This window comes from Marmota monax, unplaced genomic scaffold (genome assembly GCF_021218885.2).
Source record: "Marmota monax isolate L192 unplaced genomic scaffold, Marmota_monax_Labrador192_F-V1.1 WCK01_AAM20220418_F8-fsc00041, whole genome shotgun sequence".
Lineage (NCBI taxonomy): Eukaryota > Metazoa > Chordata > Mammalia > Rodentia > Sciuridae > Marmota > Marmota monax.
The window spans coordinates 88989-113336 of NW_026695238.1; the positions used below are offsets into that span (position 1 = coordinate 88989).

The window sequence follows — 24348 nt, forward strand, 5'->3', positions numbered from 1 at the left end:
TCTGTTTTGAAGATTACATATAGTGAAAAAACTGTTAGAACATATACATTAGCTGACTTACAATCATGACAACCATAAAAGGTATATGTCTGTAGGAGTGATGTTCATACCTGGGAAAACATTCCTGACATACCAAGCAACGAGGAAATAAATGAAAGAGTCTGCAAGGATGAGACAGCATAGCCAGCCGAACGAGGTGGTGTCATCCTGGACAGGGGAACTGTACATATTTTCCCACTGAAGACCTACAAAGTGAACACAGATGTTTATTCTTCTGTGACACTTGTCACAGCTGTGAAAGGTAAAACCTAGTTTTAAAGAAAGCGAACCTACCAACACCTTGCTCTTCATAGCGTGCGATATATTGGCTTGCATAGCTGAATGCTGTTGGGGACAGCAGGCTCTGGGAAGAAAACAAACAGCAGTGATAGTTCATACACTTCACCCAGATGGACCTTAATAGACTTAAAATGTGAGACATTTTTATAGGTAGCATTGATGCTCATCTGTAAGTACACTTAAAACACACAAGTCCATTACCAAGCATACTACAACTGGGGGAGAAGGGTAGATGGGGAGGAGGCAGAGCAGCAGAAAACACGTCAAGAAAATTAAGACTTGAAAAATATTTGTTATAAATCCAAAAAATATATTCAAATTTATTAAATATGGCTCAGCAATTTAAAAAGTAGGTCATTACATAGTAACATAGTATTGAGACCAAAATTAAATGAAAATATTAGGGTCCAGAAGATGTTTTCACTTTGTAAATTTATTTCAGGAAAAAGAAATATCATGAATGAACGTTTACTAAAATATCAATTGGTTGGATACTGTTAACTGCCACAAATTACAAATTTAAATTTTGTTTAAATCCAAGGTATTCAATGATGGATCAAAGTTATTCATTAGTAGGTCCATAAACAGCAGAGTTTTAATATGATGAAACTTGCTTCTTCCTAAATTTTAAACTCAATAATCTTTATTCACAAATTAATTTAGTTCTTTTGAATGAAGAGGCAGAAAAAGATTTCAAAGTTGATACATATTACCTGTGCATTTGTCTTTATACCTATAAGCTATATTTTGTCATGAAAACCATGACAATTATTCATATAAGAATAGTTCCAATACCATAGGCTCCAAAACATTTCTTGATGATTCTAAAACATGATCTATTCCATTTTAATGGTTCTTTATTTCAGGAACTTTTTTTTTTTAACAGCAATACTTGTTATGGCTCAGGAAAGTGTGGGGGAAAAGATTTCTTTTCCATAGTCTTATCCTTGTATGATATGCAACCATGTAGGAAAACTATCATGATTCTTAAGCTAACTTTGCTATCAATGAGTTTCTAAGTTTAGATAAGTGAACTTCAAGCTTGAGAATAAAAAGAAAGGGGTAGGAGGACCTATTCATCTCATGCACTGGCCATTCAGACAGTTGACTTACCACAAATACTTTCACTACGTAGCTCAACTCATCCTCAACTGTAATCAGAACAATAAATGGAAAGAAAGCAATGACGTAGATGAGGCTTCCAATCAGAGCGGCAATATTGGTGTTGTTGAAGAAAACACTGATAAGATAGCTCATGGCAATAACTGAGAAGCTATAGTCCGAAAAATACAGGAACAAAATGAACCCATTTGTTTTAGGAAGAATGTTGCCAAACTTGAGTATAATGATGAGAATGATGATGGTAACCAGTAAAAATCCAACACTTTCTATAAGCCAGGCAAAAAAATGACTGCAGGAGTTCACACCCATCATCTTCATGTACTGTAAGAAGGAGAAAGTGTTAGCTGCCTCCAAAGATGAATGACTCCTAAGTAACGGTTGTTTTTGTATCATGACAAAATGTCCAAGTCTCCAAATACATGGAATGAGGCATTTTCATAATTAACATTAATCAAGTATTTATCAAGCTTACTATGTGAAATATGATTACTATACCATCCTATCTTAGACTGTATTTTTCCAGAGTATCCAACATGATGAATATTTTAGTTGGTGGTGGCATTTTTAAAAAATTACAATTCTAGGTCTGGGGATGTAATTCAGGGGTAGAGCATTTCCCTAGCATGTGTAAGCCCTTGAGTTCCATTGCCCCAACACCAAAGGCACACAAAACAATTGCAATTCCATTTTATAACTGGTGTCTAGCTAATATCTCCAGTTTAGACTAATTTAGAATAGATCATCAAATTCATGGTGTCTCCTGCAGAATTTTACAGCATGAATTTGACATTTGTGCAGGCATGACTATTTCAAGCTGGTGAAAAACCATGCTGGTTTAACTTCAAGTTCAATATAGAGATGTAGATAGTAAAAATCTACATTTTAAACTAAATATTAATGAACAACACAACTATTATTCATGTTCCTGAGAGAAATAAATGGACCCAATTCCCAAGAGTTTAAAATTATAGCAGCACAATTCACAAAAGCCAAACAATAGAACCAATCTAGGTGTCTGTCAATGGAGGAATGAGAAAGAAAATGTGTTATATACATATGATAGAGTTTTATTCAGCCATAAAGAAGAATGAAATGATGTCATTTGTAGGAAAATGGATGGTACTTGAGAACATTATGTTAAGTGAAATAAGCCAATCACAGAAAGTCAAAGTTTATATGTTTTCTCTCATATGTGGAAGCTAGAGATTATAAAGAAAAAAGGGGGGGAGTATCTTATGAAAATAGAAGGGAGATCAGTGGAGTAGAGGAAAGGGACGGGGGGAAGGGAGGAAGGGAGAAAAATAGGGAATATTGGGAATGATGTTGTCTAAAATTATAGTTAGATTGTGCATATGTATGAATATATAACAAATCCCACCATTATGTACAACCAATTAAATGCACCAATGACAAATATGGAAAATGAAAATAAAAAAAAAAGAATTCAAAACACGGGGGCTTGGAAGGGAGACCTTCTCCATCTGTAGCATTCACCTGGAATGGAGGTCAGGTTTACCATCCTGTTTTCCAAAAAGACATTGATACACCCATAATAAATTCAGCTATCTGAGATGTCCTATGTTTTTCTCTCAACTGACATTCTTTGATAACTCATGATATCCTCAGGGCCAGATGTTCTAGCAAGGCAGAAAGACGAAGCAGCCAGATCTGTTTGTGCCTAACTCAAAAGATTCTGAATGACCTAAAGTCCCCTGGACCTTGTTTGTCCTAAATTTGAGGACATTTGGTATTCTGGAGGAACTTGGATATCCTGCTTTCAAGTTTTAACAATTCATGATTAATGTTAAGTTTGTGAATCTAATATTCCATTTTTAAAAGGAGCAAAAGAAATGTTCCAATAACACCTTCATAACTTTTTTGTTATTGTGGTTTCAAAAACAAGGACTTTCAATGCTCCTTTCTTAAACCTGACTTGTCTAGGAAAATAATAACAATAGGAAATGCACTGGGTCTTTTGCTCTACGAGCAAAAACAGTGATTTTTACCATCTGGTTTTTGCAACTTACCACATTTTGATAACTCTGCTGCTCTTGTTGTTACCATGGAGACAGCTACCTGCCTGCCAACAGTCTAAGCTGTGGGCTTTAAGCTAATCACCGCTGAGAAAAAAACCTGTGACTTTTCCTTTTAACTTTGCCCTCTTCTTCACCTTCTTCTGTCCCTCTGCTTTTCTCTTCCTCATTCTTGTCCCCCTTTATGGCTAAAACTCAACCTATGTCTCCATAGGAATGGAAGTCTAGGTCAAAGTAAAAAAATTACATACAACAAAGATTCACTATGTAAAGTTTTCCCCAGTTCCTAGGATTGCTGTTATTGAAAACAAAATTACACTTGAGTGTGAAAAAAAAGGCCTCATGGATCTTCTTGCAGAAATTTTTTTCCCTATCCTTTATTTTATTTGAGAAAATTACTGTGTCATGTTTGATGACTGCACTTCAGAGATATTTATCAATTCCAATATCGTGATGACATGCTAGCTCTTTTTATTTGTCCTTTGTGTTATTTGTATTTTGAGTTTTTTTACTGAGGTTTGGACTGCTTGAATATAATTAGATGGGGGAGATATGGAACCCATATAACAATACCATAATTTTATGTGTCCTTAACAAAAAATACCCCTCCCCACTCCAAGTGCAATGTATGTGAGTAGAAGGCAATGTCAGTATATTTTAAAAGGTGAATATCAAATATCTAGGACATATCAAAGCCATGACATGAACTGAGTCAAGTGTATGAACATGTTTTTCTTCCCTCCTGATTGGAAGCTGCAATATAAAACATGTGCATAACCTAGAAATATTTTCCACTCATGAACTTGTTAAAAGATAATCTGGTAAGGTTGAAGACCAAGACTAAAGATATTTATCATTGTCATTTGTAAACTTTTGAGAGTCAAGATGGTATTCCTATTTCTAAGAACATTAAAGTTGGAGACTGATGATTTTACCTTCTATTGAAACAGGCTGAGTTATATGCTTCCAGAAGTATTTACTATTTAACACTCTAGCACAAAACTTCAGAGTTAAACTTTAGGATTGGATGCAGTGAGAACAGCTGCTATTCATAAAGAGAAAGAGCGATGAGAACATATAAGTCATCCATAAATTATCCAGATTCACTGCCAACTCTGTGATAACAAACAAGACCAAGCTTGCTGACAGAAGATGGCCTACTGAGGATGGCTGGCTGTGCTTTTTCAGATGCCATTAGCTCCTCCTCAAAGTGACAGATGTCAAGTGCCAGCTTCGCAATCAAAGAATCACTTGTCCCAAGCCTCCTAAACTTGCCAGAGCAATTCATCAATATCTGATAAACAGTTGCTCAAGGAAAGCCTCTCTGCACAGTGGTCAAAGCTGGCCCCAGCTTACAGCAAAAAAGAGTTAAGAAAGAGATTCTATAAGATTTGGGGTGAAGGTGTTAACACATTCACAAGAGGTTTATATACAGAGGCTGACACTAATACAGAAAAAGAAGTCATGATGTTCATATATTTACGTGACAGCAATGTTGTCATTCAACAAGTATGTCATCTACCGATTCATAAGTTATAATGACATCTTCAACTTCAATTTTTAAAAATTCTCTTAACAATATAAATTTTATTGATTGACTGATCAGATATAAAGGATGTTGTGATCATTCATTACTTAGAATATTCCAAATTCCTACTAGTGGGGTGGATAATGCATATCAGGAAAACATAAAAAATTATTTAATGTGAATCTCCAGAGGACTAAAAATTTTGCATGATTCTTGGTAACAGCTCACAAATATCTTAAATTCCCTGTATAAATTGAGAGAACTTCAGAATTCTGTCTCCAATTGAATATAAGCACTGAAAGCCCTATGAATGTGCTATTGGATCAAATAGTTGGAGTTAACCCATAAACATGAAAGAGGTAAGAAAAAAGACTCTTCTGTGTTATAAAATTAGCATTTTATAGCTTCAAGATTTTATTTGTTAAATGCCAGGAATGTAGAACAAAACTCCATTGAAAAGCATTTTTAAATAGTTGTTTTTAAACTACAGGATTAATTTAAAAAATAAACTTAATGGTCATTAATATTTGTGCTAATTTTAAAGGTCAAAGATTCACTAGAATCAGACCGTACAACAAGGTCAAAGATTAATGGCTTCTTTGAGCTTGCAATTAACTTGGTTTTCTTGCCCAGATTTTAGAATAATTACAGAAAGAAAGAGGTAAAATATTGATTTTTCTTTTCCTTTCTGGTTTAATCTGAATGAGAAGGAAGTAGAAAATGGGAAGCTTTATACTTCAACTGGATATACAATTATGGTATTAAAAAGTGATTTCAAGTTTCTGGTACCCTAACAGATTATCCACCATCATCCTCAAAATTCCTGAAAGGTCTATGCCATCAAAATAAGACTATAAGAGTAAATATTGCAGTGATATGGAAAAAGATCCAGTGGAAGTCAAATCCCAGATGTGTTCAAGTCCCAGATATTCCATTAGCTAGCCCTGCAGTCCTCAGCAGATCACCTCTCCCTTGTTGTGCTCAGCTGTTTCCATCTTTGAAAAGAAGGAGGGTGGATGTGAACCATGGCCAGGGGAAAGAAGTTGAGAAGGGAGCATCATTCTATTCATCACACACCTATAATTTCCATCATTTCGTTTCATAAATATACCATATTCTTCAAATTTAGGACACCATCAATTTAAAGATGTGCCACATTTTGAATGCCACCAAGAAAGAAAAATCACCACCAAGTAAATCATGATACCCTATCAAATGTGCCGTAATTTCAAAGGCCTCAAAACATGAAAAAATTAGCATTTAGAATTGATAAAATGTGTATAATGTGGGTGATTGAGTATCTCCTCTGTTCTCAGAGATTTATACTCTAGAAGTATAGTACTGAGTGAAGTCTAGATTATAAGACTTTAGAGCATTGAAGGGATTGGGCCCAAGTGCACATGGATGGCAGAACTGTAACACTCAAAGACTGCTATTCTGATTCCAAGTTCAGTGATTTTTCCACCATATGACTTTGACCTCAAGACCAGGTGGTTAAAATTTCAAAGTGAATGCCTATCATATGAAGACACAGAGCTATAAAACAGAAACTGGTTCACTGTTAGAAATATGTCTTTCCTATCTTCAGATGAGAAAGGACTTCATTATGCTCTGATAGTTTTGGGTAACACACATAGACATAGATGCAGTCTAACACAGGATAATAAATACAATGTGTGTGGAATATACACACATATATTATACACACTTGTATGTTTGCATTGACACACATCTGTATACATATATTTGTTCTTTCTGCTACAAGTAATGTTTTTTAAGGTAGATATTTATTTTGAAGAAAAAAAGAACTTAGTTTCCATCACAGTTTTCACTTCAAAGTTTTCCTTTTATCTGTGAAGATTTCCTTCTGAATACTAGGAAACCAAGAGAGAGATAAAAAATAGAGACTTGCAATAAAAATCATGGTCCAGGATATGGGCTTAAATTTCTAAAATGGAAACCATTGCATACAGTCCTGATTATAGCAGGGGTTCAAATCGGTCCATGAGATATTTACCAAATTGTAACTAAAATATAAAAATGCAGCTATGGAAGTCAACCAGAATTTAAATAGAAAATGTCAGAACTGTTGATTCCAACACTGGGGCAACCCTGCAAGCCTGATGCTAAACCAACCAAAACTCGAAGCAGTGATTTGTGCTTTATCGGGAGAAATAATCCATCGCCCAGGAGCACTGACAGGGTATGTCTGAAGAGTCCAGTGGACGAACAGCTGACTCTGACCTTGTTATTTCAGATTTTCAGCCAGGTTTTGCAATAATTAGTGTGCCCCCCATTTTGAAACGTTTCAGCTTTGTTTTCATGATTTTCCACGACTGAGTAAGAATGGACTCATTATAGGATGGGCAGATAAAACAATTTCTATCTAAATACAATCTAAAAAGTACATACTGTTTTGTCACAAATTCTAAAAAGAAGTAACATATTTTGGATTGGGGTTGATTTTTATAAAGAACATGCCCAAGAAGAGACCATGCTTCACATAGCAAGTCCTATTTTCCACCACTTTAGTAGTATTAACCCTATTAGCTACATAACATGAAATTCTTAATTTCCTTAAATTAGGGTCATTGGGAAATGGAAAAGAAGGTGACAAGGTATACTGGAAAGAAACTTTCCTTGAGAACCAGAATAAGCCGCACGTCTGTATCCATATCTATAGCATGTACATTTGAAGTTGTTTAGTTACCATGCCAACAATTTTCTGCCTTAATAGTTATTGTTGTTGTTATTTAAACTTCCTTTGTTAGATTCTACATCCTATAGGTAATTTGGGGGCAGAAAAATACTCTTAGGATCATAATTATACTCATTTTATTCAAAATTATTCAGATTGTTTCTCAGAAGTATTTACTAAATGACTTTTACGTTGATTTTTGAGAAAACAGAATAAGCTGCCTTTGTGATTTGTAAAATGTTTGTCTTTCCATTTTACTCATAAGGTATGGGTTAGGTTTTCTGAGTTTGGATAGGCGCGATGAAAATCATAGTAATTAACTGTTCTATGAATAGGAAAGAAAGACATAATATGAAAACATTCCCAACATACCTCATGAAGCCGGAGGTCTTTCTCATAAACAAGCTTTTTTACAAAAGCAGCTATAAATACAATCCAGGCAACCATGAGAACAATTGGAAGAGAATAAGAGACACTGGTTAGGAAGCTGTAAAACAAAAACGAAAACAATCCAGTGACCAAAATGAATGTCACCCTTGCAGATTGTAGTATGTAAAAAATACACACCCTCCTACATCAAAATTATTTCCCACTTGGAAATGAGAATAATAATATGGCTCCATTATTTATGAAACAGGGCACTAGCTTAATAGTAGGCCCACGACTTTCCTGCTGTAATGCTGCAGGACGAAAACACATCTCTGGATTGTTAGATAAAGTTGCCATATTATTTAAAATGTGTTTGAGTACCCTGTCCGAGAAATAATTATTACATAGATGTAATTGCAAAGCTCAAAACTCTTCTGTCTAAACGAAATTCTTATCTAAAAGGCAGATTGAAAATTAGGTGATGATTGGTTTATCTAACTAAAATCTGTATCTTCCAAAATTACTGTATTTATCTACTCTTAGGAAGCTCATAGTTATTATTAAGCTAAATATCCCCAAATGAAATATAATGAAATCTAAAGCATTTGATTTAAAATACAAAGAAAAAACTTGGACTTCTCAAAGGAGCCTAAGGAGATGTTACATAAATAGTGTAGAAATGTCTTTTTTGGTAATGTACTACACTAGAGGGTCACTGGAAGACCTCATTAAGCACCGGGTGTATTCCTGAGTGGCCAGCTCATGACATTTGAAGGTTCAAACTCAAAGTCTATTGTGCATCAGAAACACCAGAAAAGCTTATTAAAACACAGATTTCTGGACCCCTCCCATAGGCTTCCAGTCTAGTAAAACTGAAATAGATCAGGAGTTTGCTTTGGAAACAACCTCCCCAGTGCTACTGCTGGTCTGGAAACCTGGTTCTGAGAAGTACACAGCCCTCCTGCTGCTGAGGCAAAGGCAGTAGTTTTCAATGAATTCTACATTAATCTGTTATGTGTCTTGGGCTCCACAGAAGCTCTCATTTGGAGAAAGGTCCCAAGGCCATTTTCTTTTGTATTTTATCAGACAAAAGAATTACCCCCAGGTTTCCCAAGAAAATGCAAATATTAATGGATCATGACATCACTATCATTCATTATCACTTTAGCATGCAGAAATATATCATCATCAGAGAGATGGGTGTTTTTCAGTGAGGGAGCAGTGGAAGTTTGGGCCATATCCATTTTATTTTTCTGGGTAAACTGGCACGAGATAAGCATTTATAGACCATTTGTCAGATAAATTTCATCTTGGACCAGATCCAGGCTTGATGCAATTTTCTGGCTCTAGAATTAGGGAAAGGAACCCATTCATTAATAACAACTCTCCTATAGTGTTCCTTCCAAGTGATTGTGCATTTTAGATTTGGTCTAGTAATAAGGAGAAAATCTGGTCTGGTAATCAGAAGGACTAATGCAGTGTTCACTATGTATCTTAGTCAAGTTACTTAATCTTTCTGGACTTCAGTTTCATCTGGATATTATGGACTATAATACCTACTCTCACTTAATAAAACTGTAGGTTGTTTGATTGGACAAATGAAACAATATGTGTGGAAGCATTTTTGTAACTAAGCCAAACTTTATATGTGCCCTTGCAGCTTATGATCATCCCCCATACAGAATGCAATTACTTTTATTCTTTAAAAAGACATCCAGGCACCCACCATTTTAGGTACTAAGCAGATAACAAAGGTTTGGTGAATATTTCCCCTGTCCTCTCATGTGTGTGAAGGAATAAACAGAAATGATTTCTCAAAAAAGTGGTTGGTCATTAAGAAAGGGCTTGAACTTGCAGACTTACTTGTCCTTCATGAAGCAGGGATAAGGAATTGCTTGGACCTGGACAGCTATTTCCTGCGAGTTCCTTCCTGTTTGCAATTCAATGATTGCTCTTTCAATACTATCCTGTAAATAAATAAAGGCCCTGCCATAGATCTGGTTGTGTGATGGAGAATTGTGTGGCCCTGGGGCCCAAATCTTGGTTCTTATGCTCCTTGTGGTCTGGGCGGTCTTGAGGCTCATACGGATGGTATATTTTACGACAGGAGGAAGAGAGACATTTTCAGAGTCATAGCCTCCATCCCAGCTTCTGTTAGAAGGAAGCTTAAAAATAACACCTAAAAATAAAATAGCAACAACAGCAGAAAGGTTATTTTATGGGTGACATTATTCATTGTTCAGAGTATACATCGGGGGCAGCCAAGGAGTCAATTGAGTTAGAATGTGACAGTAGGCTCAGGCCCCTGATTTACAGAAAAGACAGTTCATAGGGAGTGTCCATCTCAGAGATTCAAATTTGGGAATTTAAGAATATCATCACAAACTAAGTGAGGAGGCTAAATGTGACCTTCTAAGTTACTTATTATAATTTCTGAAAATCTGTTTTTTAATGAATGACCTTGAGACTACGAGATCTATGATCATGGCCTCAACTTCATATTTTAATCACGTAATTTTTTTATTCTTAATTTTACCTACACCAGTGAAATCAGACATGGTCAAAGCCCTTGTTACATAGACTATATGGTTAGTGCTGCACGCAGGGTTCCCATTCGTAAGAACATCAGAGAGAGTGATGACCTCCTGACTATTTTCTGAGTTCTAAATGAAAAAGGTAAGGAAAGAATTTGACCAATTTTAGTACAAAGGAAAGCTCAGACCCTAATAGAACAGCACTTACTTCCAAAGAGTTCATTGCTTTTGTAGAGCCTTTTGGCTTCTCTCTCCATTTCATCTATGGTTTTTGCTCCCTGAATACGGTCATATAACACACAAGAGGAAATATTTACTGTCAGGGCAGACAGTGTGTTAAGCTGATCAATGATGTCAATGTTGTTCTCTAATTTCAGCCTGAGAACATCTAAAAAAACAAGGCAAAGAGATTGTTTTTTAATTATAATCTTTATTTAAGTAGTGAGATAAAATACTGATTTTCTTGGCATATATTAAACATTACCTAGATTAGAATATGACATTGTAGAGTTTATTCTAAAAAAAGCTGTCCTATACCTAAAAAAATGTATCTAGTTCTGCAAAAAATTCATTGAGAACATTAGCTAGTTACAAACACAATAAATTCGGGTTCAAAGAAAGATACAAGATAATTTAAAAGTGTATTGTTATAATTTAATTAACAAAGGATTAAGGATGGATATTTTTTAAAACTTGTAGATGTAATTAAGAAGAAAACTATAAACTAGAAATGACAGTTTAGGATAAACAGAAATGCCTACTTTGTACCAGGAATAGGAAAGTACAAATTGAAACACAGGAAAGTCTTTATAGAATGTCTAGAAAATATAAACCACATCATCCCCTAAACTGTGAAGACACATTTTAGGTGTTTGAGGATCTGAGCTACATAGAGTTAAGACTTTCTAATATTGTTTGATTTTAAATTTTATGTGAATTACCTCTATTGATATCTGTACCAATCTAGAAAAAATTATCAAGACTTTATTTTAGGTAATTACTCTGGAAGAAAGAAGAATTAATTGTTCTTCAACTTTATGATTTCTGAGGAAACCAATAGAGACAAAGGGTAAATATAAAATTGCAAGTTAACAAATCATTTGCCAATTAAATTTTTACTAACTAGATAACCACGAATACTGAGAAAGCTGTGAATGTCGTAAATTCCTCTTCACAGAATCAAACATGTCTTTTCCATTGTTGAAAATAAGACTAAATTTCTCACAGAGAGCAAATTTTTAAATGCATTCAAACATAAAGCAAAATGTACTTATTATTTGATGTAGATACTGGTGGGGGAGGGGCAAATTGTGGTGGAACAGTGGCCTCCAGCAGCCAGTGGAAATCAACTCAAAACCAAAGGATTCTTTAGAAATGCTGGTAGACCAAATCAAAGAAATGGTCTTGGAGCTAAGTGCTCCCCAAATTCAAATTATAAAATCCTTTAGATACGAAGTTACATGTGTGTGCATACACATACATATACACAAATCTCATTGCTGCATTTATTTCAATCATTTCAAATTCTAAACTTCATCTTATATTTTAGAAGTTATGAATGGTAAAGTTTATATAAGAACTTTGTATTTTATTCCTGATATTTTACTCAAGTAATACCTTACTGAAATGATACTTTTAGAGAACAGATCCAACAATATCTTTTCTTAATCAAACCCAGTTGACTGTCTTAAAATGCACATGATTATATGTCATATAAATGTAACATAATTCCTCCCTGTTGGTTTACTATCTAAGCACTCGGGGGGAAGGAGGGACATTTGCTCTGCTACTGCCAAATTCTGATGCTCTCAGTCCCTTCCTCATACAGTGGTTGCATAGCAACAGTGAATCAGACACAGCCTGAATTAGATGTCTTGCATCCTTTAGGTTGAAGGTAGGGATGTGGCAGAGGTAATGCATAAGTTCAGACAGCTTCCTTTGATCCTCTGCAGCCTGGTCCTTTTAAGTGACCATGAGAGGAAGACCCAACCTTGAATACTGATTTTAGGTTTATTTTCCTTAGAGACTGCACATGGCCTTTGTCTTGCTTCTGCTAACTTTATAACCTCTTCCAATTACATTCTGTGTTATTCAAATGATACCAAGACCAGGAGACATAAAATGTTAAATGCAAACAGAAACAAATCATTTCATCTTCCCATGTCCTTAAGGACTTGCTTATCATCAAATTATCAAAAAATTTAAAAAAAAAGAAAATGAAAAGAAAACAAAAAATAATGAGCCCTCTTACTTCTAACAACTTATGATTGAAGAAAAAACTGCACTTATTAGAATATATTGCAGTACAATTATTGAAACTAACTATAAATAAGTGATGTCCAATTACTGCTTATAATTGTAAATAACTAGGAAGAAGATGAATGGATATATCCAGGATCTCAATTTTCTTTGCATAACTAACTAGAAGCTACATATATAGGAAAAGGGGGGGGGAAGTTTTCACATGGGACAACATTCTTTGCATTTTTACATGACCAGTAAATGAAAGCATTGTGCAGCTGGACTCACCGAGTTCATCTATCTGCTTCAGTAGTTCCACAGCATCAAGTCCCACAGAGAACTTGACAAAAACTTGCACAAAGGGGTTCCTTAGAGTATTCTAACAAATGATAATAGATAATCAGTTTTAATCCAAGAAGAAAACATGCTCAATCATTGTCTCTCTAAAAAAAACCACAGTAAAATGTAAGCACAGGTGGCCTTATCACTAGACCACCTTGCAAAGGCTCACATACAAATCCTTGGGAAAGAAGAAGTATACAGCTGGCTAGGATTAACTTGAAAGTCTGCGCTTTGATTTGTCCATAGACACAAACCAGTTAGCATGCTACAGTGGTCAGATATGATCATAATTACAAGATTAAGAAGGCATATGTAATTTATCAGTCTTTTTCCATACAGCTATTACATAGATTTCTTTTTAACCAGACTATGGTGTAGCACATGGTGGAATTTTGTTCTCCTAAAATAAATAAAAAGTTTCAAAAATCATGATGTCTACATGGAATCTGACACCACACTTGGTTTGTATTCTAATTACTACTTCTTACTTTGAGGTTTCTGGTAAGCATCCAGCCCCTCCCAACACCAGATTGCCTTTTTATAAAATAGGGATAAATGACTCATCTCACCAGAAAAGTCAATGTTTTGTACAATAACAAGTACAACACTGATGAACATGAAAAAAATGTATTGATGTTAAAAACAATTGCTTTAAGATATAAAGACTTTTTCCCCATTTTCCAAATTAGAGGATATAACTTCTATGGCTGAAGCATTATTACTAGCACTTTTTACTATGGAATAAGTTCTTTTTTTATTTTTAATTTTTTATTGTGGGTTCTTCAAAACATTATAAAATTTCTTGACATATCATATTCCACATTTTGATTCAAGTGGGTTATGAACTCCCACCTTCACCCCATACACAGAATGCAGAATCACATCAGTTACACATCCATTGATTTACATATTGCCATACTAGTGTCTGTTGTGCTCCGCTGCCTTTCCCATCCTCCACCCTCCCCCCTCCCCACCTCTCCCCTCCCCTCCCCTCCTCTCTCTCTACCCCCTCCACTGTATAACCCTGAGGGTCTCCTTCCATTACCATGCAATTTCCCTTCTCTCTCCCTTTCCCTCCCACCTCTCATCCCTGTTAAATGTTAATCTTCTTCTCCTGCTCTTCGTCCCTACTCTGATCTTAGTTACTCTCCTTATATCAAAGAAGACATTTGGCATTTGTTTTTTAGGGATTGGCTAGCTTCACTTAGCATAATCTGCTCTAATGCCATCCATTTCCCTGTAAATTCTATGATTTTGTCATTTTTTAATGCAGAGTAATACTCCATTGTGTATAAATGCCACATTTTTTTTTATCCATTCGTCTATTGAAGGGCATCTAGGTTGGTTCCACAGTCTTGCTATTGTGAATTGTGCTGCTATGAACATCGATGTAGCAGAGTCCCTGTAGCATGCTCTTTTTAGGTCTTTAGGGAATAGACCGAGAAGGGGAATAGCTGGGTCAAATGGTGGCTCCATTCCCAGCTTTCCAAGAAATCTCCATACTGCTTTCCAAATTGGCTGCACCAATCTACAGTCCCACCAGCAATGTACAAGTGTACCCTTTTCCCCACATCCTCGCCAGCACTTGTTGTTGTTTGACTTCATAATGGCTGCCAATCTTACTGGAGTGAGATGGTATCTTAGGGTGGTTTTGATTTGCATTTCTCTGACAGCTAGAGATGGTGAGCATTTTTTCATGTACTTGTTGATTGACTGTATGTCCTCCTCTGAGAAGTGTCTGTTCAGGTCCTTGGCCCATTTGTTGATTGGGTTGTTTGTTATCTTATTGTCTAATTTTTGGAGTTCTTTGTATACTCTGGATATTAGGGCTCTATCTGAAGTGTGAGGAGTAAAGATTTGTTCCCAGGGTGTAGGCTCCCTATTTACCTCTCTTATTATTTCTTTTGCTGAGAAAAAACATTTTAGTTTGAGTAAGTCCCATTTGTTGATTCTAGTTATTAACTTTTGTGCTATGGGTGTCCTATTGAGGAATTTGGAGTCCGACCCCACCGACTGTAGATCATAGCCAACTTTTTCTTCTATCAGACGGCGCGTCTCTAATTTGATATCAAGCTCCTTGATTCATTTTGAATTCACTTTTGTGCATGGCGAAGAAAGGGATTCAGTTTCATTTTGTTGCATATGGATTTCCAGTTTTCCCAGCACCATTTGTTGAAGATGCTATCCTTCCTCCATTGCATGCTTTTAGCCCCTTTATCAAATATAAGATAGTTGTAGTTTTGTGGATTGGTTTCTGTGTCCTCTATTCTGTACCATTGGTCCACCCGCCTGTTTTGGTACCAGTACCATGCTGTTTTTGTTACTATTGCTCTGTAGTATAGTTTGAAGTCTGGTATTGCTATACCGCCTGATTCACACTTCCTGCTTAGCATTGTTTTTGCTATTCTGGGTCTTTTATTTTTCCATATGAATTTCATGATTGCTTTCTCTATTTCTACAAGAAATGCCGTTGGGATTTTGATTGGCATTGCATTAAACCTATAGAGAACTTTTGGTAATATCGCCATTTTGATGATGTTAGTTCTGCCTATCCATGAACAGGGTATATTTTTCCATCTTCTAAGATCTTCTTCTATTTCTCTCTTTAGGGTTCTGTAGTTTTCATTGTATAAGTCTTTCACCTCTTTTGTTAGGTTGATTCCCAAGTATTTTATTTTTTTTGAAGATATTTTGAATGGAGTGGTTGTCCTCATTTCCATTTCAGAGGATTTGTCGCTGATATACAGGGATGCCTTTGATTTATGCGTGCTGATTTTATATCCTGCCACTTTGCTGAATTCATTTATTAGCTCTAATAGTTTCTTTGTAGAGCCTTTTGGGTCCGCTAGGTATAGAATCATATCATCTGCAAATAGTGATAATTTAAGTTCTTCTTTTCCTACTTTTATGCCTTTAATTTCTTTCGTCTGTCTAATTGCTCTGGCCAGTGTTTCGAGAACTATGTTGAAGAGAAGTGGAGAGAGAGGGCATCCCTGTCTTGTTCCAGATTTTAGAGGGAATGCCTTCAGTTTTTCTCCATTCAGAATGATGCTAGCCTGAGGCTTAGCATAGATTGCTTTTACAATATTGAGGTATGTTCCTGTTATCCCTAGTTTTTCTAGAGTTTTGAACATAAAGGGATGCTGTACTTTGTTGAATGCATTTTCCGCATCTATCGAGATGATCACATGGTTCTTATTTTTAAGTCTATTGATGTGGTGAATAACATTTATTGATTTCCGTATATTGAACCAGCCTTGCATCCCAGGGATGAATCATACTTGATCATTGTGTACAATTTTTTTGATATGTTTTTGTATCCGATTTGCCAGAATTTTATTGAGGATTTTTGCATCTAGGTTCATTAGAGATATTGGTCTGTAGTTTTCTTTCTTTGAAGTGTCTTTGTCTGGTTTAGGTATCAGGGTGATGTTGGCCTCATAGAATGAATTTGGAAGTTCTCCCTCCTTTTCTATTTCCTGAAGTAGCTTGAAAAGTATTGGTATTAGTTCTTCTTTAAAGGTTTTGTAAAATTCTGCTGTATACCCATCCGGTCCTGGGCTTTTCTTAGTTGGTAGTCTTTTTATGGTTTCTTCTATTTCCTCAATTGATATTGGTCTGTTTAGGTTTTCTATATCCTCTTGACTCAATCTGGGCAGATCATATGACTTAAGAAATTTATCGATGCCTTCACTATCTTCTAATTTATTGGAGTATAAGGATTCAAAATAGTTTTTGATTATCTTCTGTATTTCTGAAGTGTCTGTTGTGATATTGCCTTTTTCATCCCATATGCTAGTAATTTGAGTTCTCTCTCTTCTCTTCGCTAGCATCGCTAAGGGTCTGTCGATTTTGTTTATTTTTTCAAAGAACCAACTTTTAGTTTTGTCAATTTTTTCAATTGTTTCTTTTGTTTCGATTTCATTAATTTCAGCTCTGATTTTAATTATTTCTTGCCTTCTACTTCTTTTGCTGTTGTTTTGCTCTTCTTTTTCTAGGATTTTGAGATGAAGTATGAGATCATTTATTTGTTGGTTTTTTCTTTTTTTAAGGAATGAACTCCAAGCAATGAATTTTCCTCTTAGAACTGCTTTCAATGTGTCCCATAGATTCTGATATGTTGTGTCTGTGTTTTCATTTATCTCTAAAAATTTTTTAATTTCCTCCTTGATGTCTTCTATAACCCATTGATCATTCAGTAACCTATTGTTCATTCTCCAAGTGATGTATGCTTTTCCCTTCCTTCTTTTATCGTTGATTTTCAGTTTCATTCCATTATGATCAGATAAGATGCATGGTATTATCTCTACTCCTTTATATTGTCTAAGAGTTGCCCTGTGACATAATATATGATCTATTTTTGAGAAGGATCCATGTGCTGCTGAGAAAAAAGTGTAACAGCTTGATGTTGGGTGGTATACTCTATATATGTCAATTAGGTCTAGGTTATTAATAGTGTTATTGAGTTCTATAGTTTCCTTATTCAACTTTTGTTTGGAAGATCTGTCCAGTGGCGAGAGAGGTGTGTTGAAGTCTCCCATGATTATGGTATGGTGGTCTATTAGACTCTTGAACTTGAGAAGAGTTTGTTTGATGAACATAGCTGCACCACTGTTTGGGGCATAAATATTTATGATTGTTATGTCTTGTTGGTGTATGGTTCCCTTAAGCAGTATGTAGTGTCCCTCTTTATCCCTTTTGATTAACTTTGGCTTGAAATCTATTTTATTTGATATGAGTATGGACACTCCTGCTTGTTTCCGAAGTCCATATGAGTGATATGATTTTTCCCAACCTTTCACCTTCAGCCTATGTATGTCTTTTCCTATCAAAGGTGTCTCCTGTAGGCAGCATATTGTTGGGTCTTGTTTTGTGATCCATTCTACTAGCCTGTGTCTCTTAATTGGAGAGTTTAAGCCATTAACATTTAGGGTTATTATTGAGATATGGGTTGTTCTTCCAGCCATATTTGTTTATTTCTGTTACTAAACATGGTTTGTTTTCCTCTTTGATTATTTTCCCCCCCTTTGCTGTCCTACCTCCCACTGTTGGTTTTCATTGTTATTTTCCATTTCCTCTTCCTGTAATGTTTTGGCGAGGATGTTTTGAAGAGATGGTTTTCTAGCTGCGAATTCTTTAAACTTTTGTTTATCATGGAAGGTTTTAATTTCATCTTCCATCCTGAAGCTTAATTTCACTGGATACACAATTCTTGGTTGGAACCCATTTTCTTTCAGTGTTTGAAATATGTTATTCCAGGATCTTCCAGCTTTCAGAGTCTGTGTTGAAAGATCAGCTGTTATCCTGATTGGCTTACCCCTAAATGTAATCTGCTTCCTTTCTCTTGTAGCTTTTAAAATTCTCTCCTTATTCTGTATGTTGGGCATCTTCATTATAATGTGTCTAGGTGTGGATCTCTTATGATTTTGCACATTCGGCGTCCTGTAGGCTTCTAGGATTTGGGATTCTGTCTCATTCTTCAAGTCTGGGAAGTTTTCTCGTATTATTTCATTGAATAGACTGCTCATTCCTTTGGTTTGGAGTTCTGTACCTTCCTGTATCCCAATGACTCTTAAGTTTGGTCTCTTAATGTTATCCCATATTTCTTGGATGTTCTGCTCATGGTTTCTTAACAGTCTTGCTGAGCTGTCTATGTTCTTTTCCAGTTGAAATACTTTGTCTTCATTGTCTGATGTTCTATCTTCTAAGTGTTCTACTCTGCTGGTAGTATTCTCCATTGAGTTTTTAAGTTGGTTTATTGCTTCCTGCATTTCTAGGATTTCTGTTTGTTTGTTTTTTATAACTTCTATCTCCCTGTATAGTTGATCCTTTGCTTCCTGGATTTGTTTGCGTAATTCATTGTCGAAGTGATCTTTCATTGTCTGATTTTGCTGTTTAATGTCTTCCTCGATACTCCAGATCATCTGAAGCATGTATATCCTGAATTCTTTATCTGACATTCCATCTGCTGCAGCTGTTACCTCTTCTAAAGTTGCGTTGACCTGCATTGCTTGTAGTCCTTTCTTTCCTTGTCTTTTCATACTGCTTGCGTATCTTTCCTGCAGGCGCGGGCGGCGGCTCTGCTCTCTCCTTATTCCAATTGGGGTATCGTGGCTACCACGCCGGCAGGTCACTGGGCCTGTTCTGGGCGCTGGCGGCGGCTCTGTTCTGCCCCTACTCCAATTAGGGTGTTGTGACTACCCCGCCTGGAGGACGCTGGGCCTGTTCCTGGCACGGGCGGCGACTCTGCTCTGCCCCTACTCCAATTAGGGTGGTGTGTGTACCACGCCAGCAGGCTCCTGGGCCTGATCTGCCGGTCTGTTGCAGGTCTGCCTACCTTGGAGGTGCGGGCGGCGGATCTGCCCTGCCCCTCCTACCACACCTGCGGACCCCTGGGCCTGATCTGCAGGTTGGTCACAGGTCTGCTCACCCTGCGGGCATGGGTGGCGGTTCCACTCCGCCCCCACTCCAATTGGGGTCACGTGACCACCACACTGGCAGGGCCTGATCCGGGCGTGGGAGAAGGATCTGCTCTGCCCCTACTCCAGTTGGGGTGACGTGTGTACCACACTGGCAGGCCACTGGGCCTGACCCGCCAGGCTGTCACAGGTCTGTTTACCTTGCAAGCGCGAACAGCGGCTCTACCCTGCCCCTCCTACCACGCCCATGTACCACTGGGTCGCGGGTCTGCCCACCTTGCGGGTGCGGGTGGTGGCTCCGCTCCGCCCCCTCTCCAATTGGGGTCACACGGTCACCACGCTGGCGAGCCGCTGGGCCTGCTCCGGGGGCTGGCGGCGGCCCGGCTCCTCCCCTCTGGCTCGACGACAAATTGAGGAGACTAGGGTGTCTGTGCCTCACCCCCCCTACCAGGAGACCAACTGTTTCTGTCGCCGCTGGTATTGATGAAGTTCTCTCCTCCGCCACTTTCTGATGACATCAAATCTCTGCCATGTTGGTATCCTATGCGAATGGCAGCATTTCGTTCCCCTTGCCGGGCAACCAAAGCAACGGGTGAGTCCTGACTGGCCCTCAGCAGGACCCGGACCGAGACGCAGTTTCCGCGGGCTCCTAGCCCCAGGCCAGGGAAGTTCCGGGAGCCGGAACTCGGCCGCTCCGTGCTCGGTCTAAGCTCCTATAAGAGTAGGCTCCAAGAAGCAGTCCCCGCGGGCTCAGTTCCGGGAGCCGGAATTTGGCCGCTAAGTGCTTGGTGTATGCTCTGATAGGAGCAGGGTCCAAGAAGCAACCTCCGCAGGCTCCGCAGCCCTGGGTCAGGGCGGTTCTGGGACGGTTCCGGGAGCCGGAACTAGGCCGCCCCGCGCTCTGTGTTCGCTCCGATAAGATCAGGTTCTAAGAAGCACCCAGGCACTGAACCCTAGCAATCTGTCTGCAAGCCGCAGGCGAATGGCAGCCTGAAATTACCTGTTCTATGGCTGTCTCATTCTTCAAGTCTGGGAAGTTTTCTCGTATTATTTCATTGAATAGACTGCTCATTCCTTTGGTTTGGAGTTCTGTACCTTCCTGTATCCCAATGACTGGGATATGGCTGAATGAGCTGCGGTCAGTCGAAAACAGGGATGGTGACGTCAGCTTTCCAACATGGTGGCTGCTGGCCTCTTCTGTGGTCTGACCAGTGTGGAGAACCGAGATGGACAGCTTCCTTCCCCCGTCTCGAACCCAGAATTCAGCCGTGAGTACGGTGCTTGCACGGCTGGCAGAAACTGCAGCGCTGTATCCCTGCGTCGCTATCTCCTCGTTTCCCAGCGTGCGCTGCAGACTCTAGTCGCGGGGCGATTTGCTGAATAAGCAGTGTTACCCTCCGTGCGACAAACCTCTCGCATTTGAGTCCCGGTAGCTGATCCTCATGCGATGGAAATCCTTCCTCCAGGTTCCGGAGCACCCCACTATTGCTGGAAATTCCTAACAAGATATCCTTTAGCCGTCCTGACTTGTCATACTCCCACACAGTGAAGCAGCACACGGGGGCAATGCACTCCCCTCGCCGCCATCTTCCTGGAATAAGTTCTTTATCACTTATTTTTCAACCATATTTTATGGTAAGTACTATTATTTGTGTGTGTGCATGCGCATGTGTGTTGGGTCTTGTGCATGGTAAGCATGCACTCTCCCAGTGAATTATAACCCTAGCCCTGTATTATTGTCTCTAGTTGCAAAGCTAGAACTAAAGGTATGTCAGTTCTAAGAACACACAATTAATAAGGGCCAAGGGGACAACTGAAAGAGAAAATTCAACTCAGCCAAAGAAATGCTTATTTATCTTATGTGTTAACTTCTGACCTAGTTTTTATGTGATCTAGGCTTACATTGGTTGTCCTTTTAGAGCACAGCTTGATACTACTTATAATTCTGTTTTTCTTACCAATATCTTCTGTTTTATTATCATGAAGATGAGTGATTAAGCACAACATATATTACTGGAGCACATGTACAATAGAATTACTTTGCTCAATCCATAGCTGCTAAGGGTTCTAAGGGTAGTTGGTAGCATTTAGACAGATGGCTATTATAGTTACATGCTGTGATAAGAGTCCTTTAAAATCTATTCACCAGGAACTAACTTGTGCATCATGGAAAATCCAAATCAGAGCATTACGAACAAGCAAAGCTGTGTGTTAGCTGCAATTAAGAAATGAGCCATTGACTCTATTCTCCCATCACTCCTTGACAATCAATACCATGATATACTGTTTTCAAATGCTTCTACAAACACATCCTCACAAATTTATCAATTGGTGATCTCATTTACATTCCTATCTTAGAGATTCATAAGCCACAGTTCAAGCACTTTAAGTCACCTGCCTAATGGTTTACAATGGTAAAACCAAGCCTTGTGCTAAAATCTTGTAATGTCAAATTCCTGCATATTTACAAAACTAAATTTTTCATCCAGAATGAACAGCAACTTATTTTGTTATAGAAGACAATGAAGATATTTCCATCAGATAATGATCCCTCTGTGATCATGGTCAGAAAGATTCTGCCAAATTACCATAGTTTAGAGCCATTACATACAGAGAATGTCCTCTGTTAATTCATCACTTTAGCTAAAAAACATTTCCTTAATAAAATAATAGCTGTTTTTCCTCTTCACAGAAAAAAAGTATAAGGAAAAGAGGGATTTTCCGCTTAGGACCATCCTAGGTCAGTAAAGCCCTATATAAGTAGATTTGTTATCTCAAACTCATTTTAAAAAGGCCACTTAAAATAAGCATGCTTAAATTTAGAACCCAAATAGAATAGTAAGTTGTGGGGAAGATGTTTGATGACAAATTTATACCATTTTATATATTTTAATATATTTTTATTGTGTTATATATCTATTTTTTATATTTATTTTATCACTTATAAAATTCAGGTTTTAAGTATTAAAAACTGAGGGAAGTATTTGGGTATAATTTTTCTGAAAAAATTTGTAAGATACAATCATTTTCATTTCATGCTTAATTTCCTGAGCATAATCATAAGGAAGACCTTTTTTTTTTTAGTTTTCCCCAAATGTATTCTAGGGCTACATCAGTTTTCCAGGGGCTTCTTGTTCACATGCAAACCATTGACTTTTTTTTTTTTTTTTTACTTTATAAGTTGCTATTTTAATTTAATATATTTGGATATCACTCAGTTCAACTCATATAGTTTCTGTTCCTTTTTGCGTTCTATTAGTTCATTTGAGGATATATCATAATTTAATACTGAATTTTAAAAATAATTGAAGAATAATTATCCACATAAGAAGATGCACTAATTTTAAAGTTTAATTTCTACACATATATATATGCATGTGTAAGTACATTTTTTCCATGTGTATGTATCTCTGTGTGACCACCACCCAAATCAGAGTGCAGAACATTCCTAGCAACCCAGCAGACTCAATCAAGCCCCTTCTCAATCAATAAAAATTCCCCAATTCATCAACTGTTGTTCTGATTTTTATAACCATAAATGAGTTCTACTATTATTTTCCTCCCCCTCCCTCTTTCTTTCTTTCACCAGGGAGTGAACTCAACCCCTGAGCCACATCCCCAGTCTTATTTTGTATTTCATTTACAGACAGGGTCTCACTGAGTTGCTGAGTGCCTATGGCTTTGAACTTGTGATCCTGAGCTGCTGGAATTACAGGCGTGTGCTGAGTTTTGCCTATTCTTCAATATAAATGGAATCATATAGTATATTTTTTCTGTATATATATGTTTTTTTGAGTCAGCATCAGTCCTCTGGGGTTCATCTATATTACTGTATGTACTGCTTTGTTCTTTTTGATTACCGTATAGTATTTCTTTTTTGTTTGTTTGTTTTTGGTTGTTTCTAATTTTTTTCTTTTTTTTTAAATTTTTTATTGTTGGTTGTTCAAAACATTACATAGTTCTTGATATATCATATTTCACACTTTGATTCAAGTGGGTTATGAACTCCCATTTTTACCCCATATACAGATTGCAGAATCACATCAGTTACACATCCATTGATTTACATATTGCCATACTAGTGTCTGTTGTATTCTGCTGCCTTTCCTATCCTCTACTATCCCCCCTCCCCTCCCCTCCCCTCCCCTCTTCTCTCTCTACCCCCTCTACTGTCATTCATTTCTCCCCCTTGTATTATTTTTCCCTTTCCCCTCACTTCCTCTTGTATGTACTTTTGTATAACCCTGAGGGTCTCCTTCCATTTCCATGCAATTTCCCTTCTCTCTCCCTTTCCCTCCCACCTCTCATCCCTGTTTAATGTTAATCTTCTTCTCATGCTCTTCGTCCCTACTCTGTTCTTAGTTACTCTCCTTATATCAAAGAAGACATTTGGCATTTGTTTTTTAGGGATTGGCTAGCTTCACTTAGCATAATCTGCTCTAATGCCATCCATTTCCCTGCAAATTCTATGATTTTGTCATTTTTTAATGCAGAGTAAAAATCCATATGCAACAAAATGAAACTGAATCCCTTTCTCTCGCCATGCACAAAAGTTAATTCAAAATGGATCAAGGAGCTTGATATCAAATCAGAGACACGCCGTCTGATAGAAGAAAAAGTTGGCTACGATCTACAGTCGGTGGGGTCGGACTCCAAATTCCTCAATAGGACACCCATAGCACAAAAGTTAATAACTAGAATCAACAAATGGGACTTACTCAAA

At 37.4% G+C, this 24348-nt stretch overlaps 1 protein-coding gene across 2 annotated transcripts in view; it reads right to left on the minus strand.

The window, feature by feature from the left end:
• The window catches only part of Abca12 (ATP binding cassette subfamily A member 12), a 171662-nt gene that overhangs the window by 47934 nt on the left and 99380 nt on the right, over window positions 1-24348 (minus strand). For both annotated transcript variants that reach the window (XM_058577446.1, XM_046440002.2), the window contains exons 20-26: window positions 13153-13243; window positions 10832-11011; window positions 9953-10268; window positions 8093-8207; window positions 1453-1782; window positions 334-403; window positions 111-245 (exon numbers count right to left, since the gene is read on the minus strand). In XM_058577446.1, coding sequence (XP_058433429.1) covers window positions 111-245; window positions 334-403; window positions 1453-1782; window positions 8093-8207; window positions 9953-10268; window positions 10832-11011; window positions 13153-13243 — 1237 coding nt within the window. The remainder of the gene's footprint in view (window positions 1-110; window positions 246-333; window positions 404-1452; window positions 1783-8092; window positions 8208-9952; window positions 10269-10831; window positions 11012-13152; window positions 13244-24348) is intronic.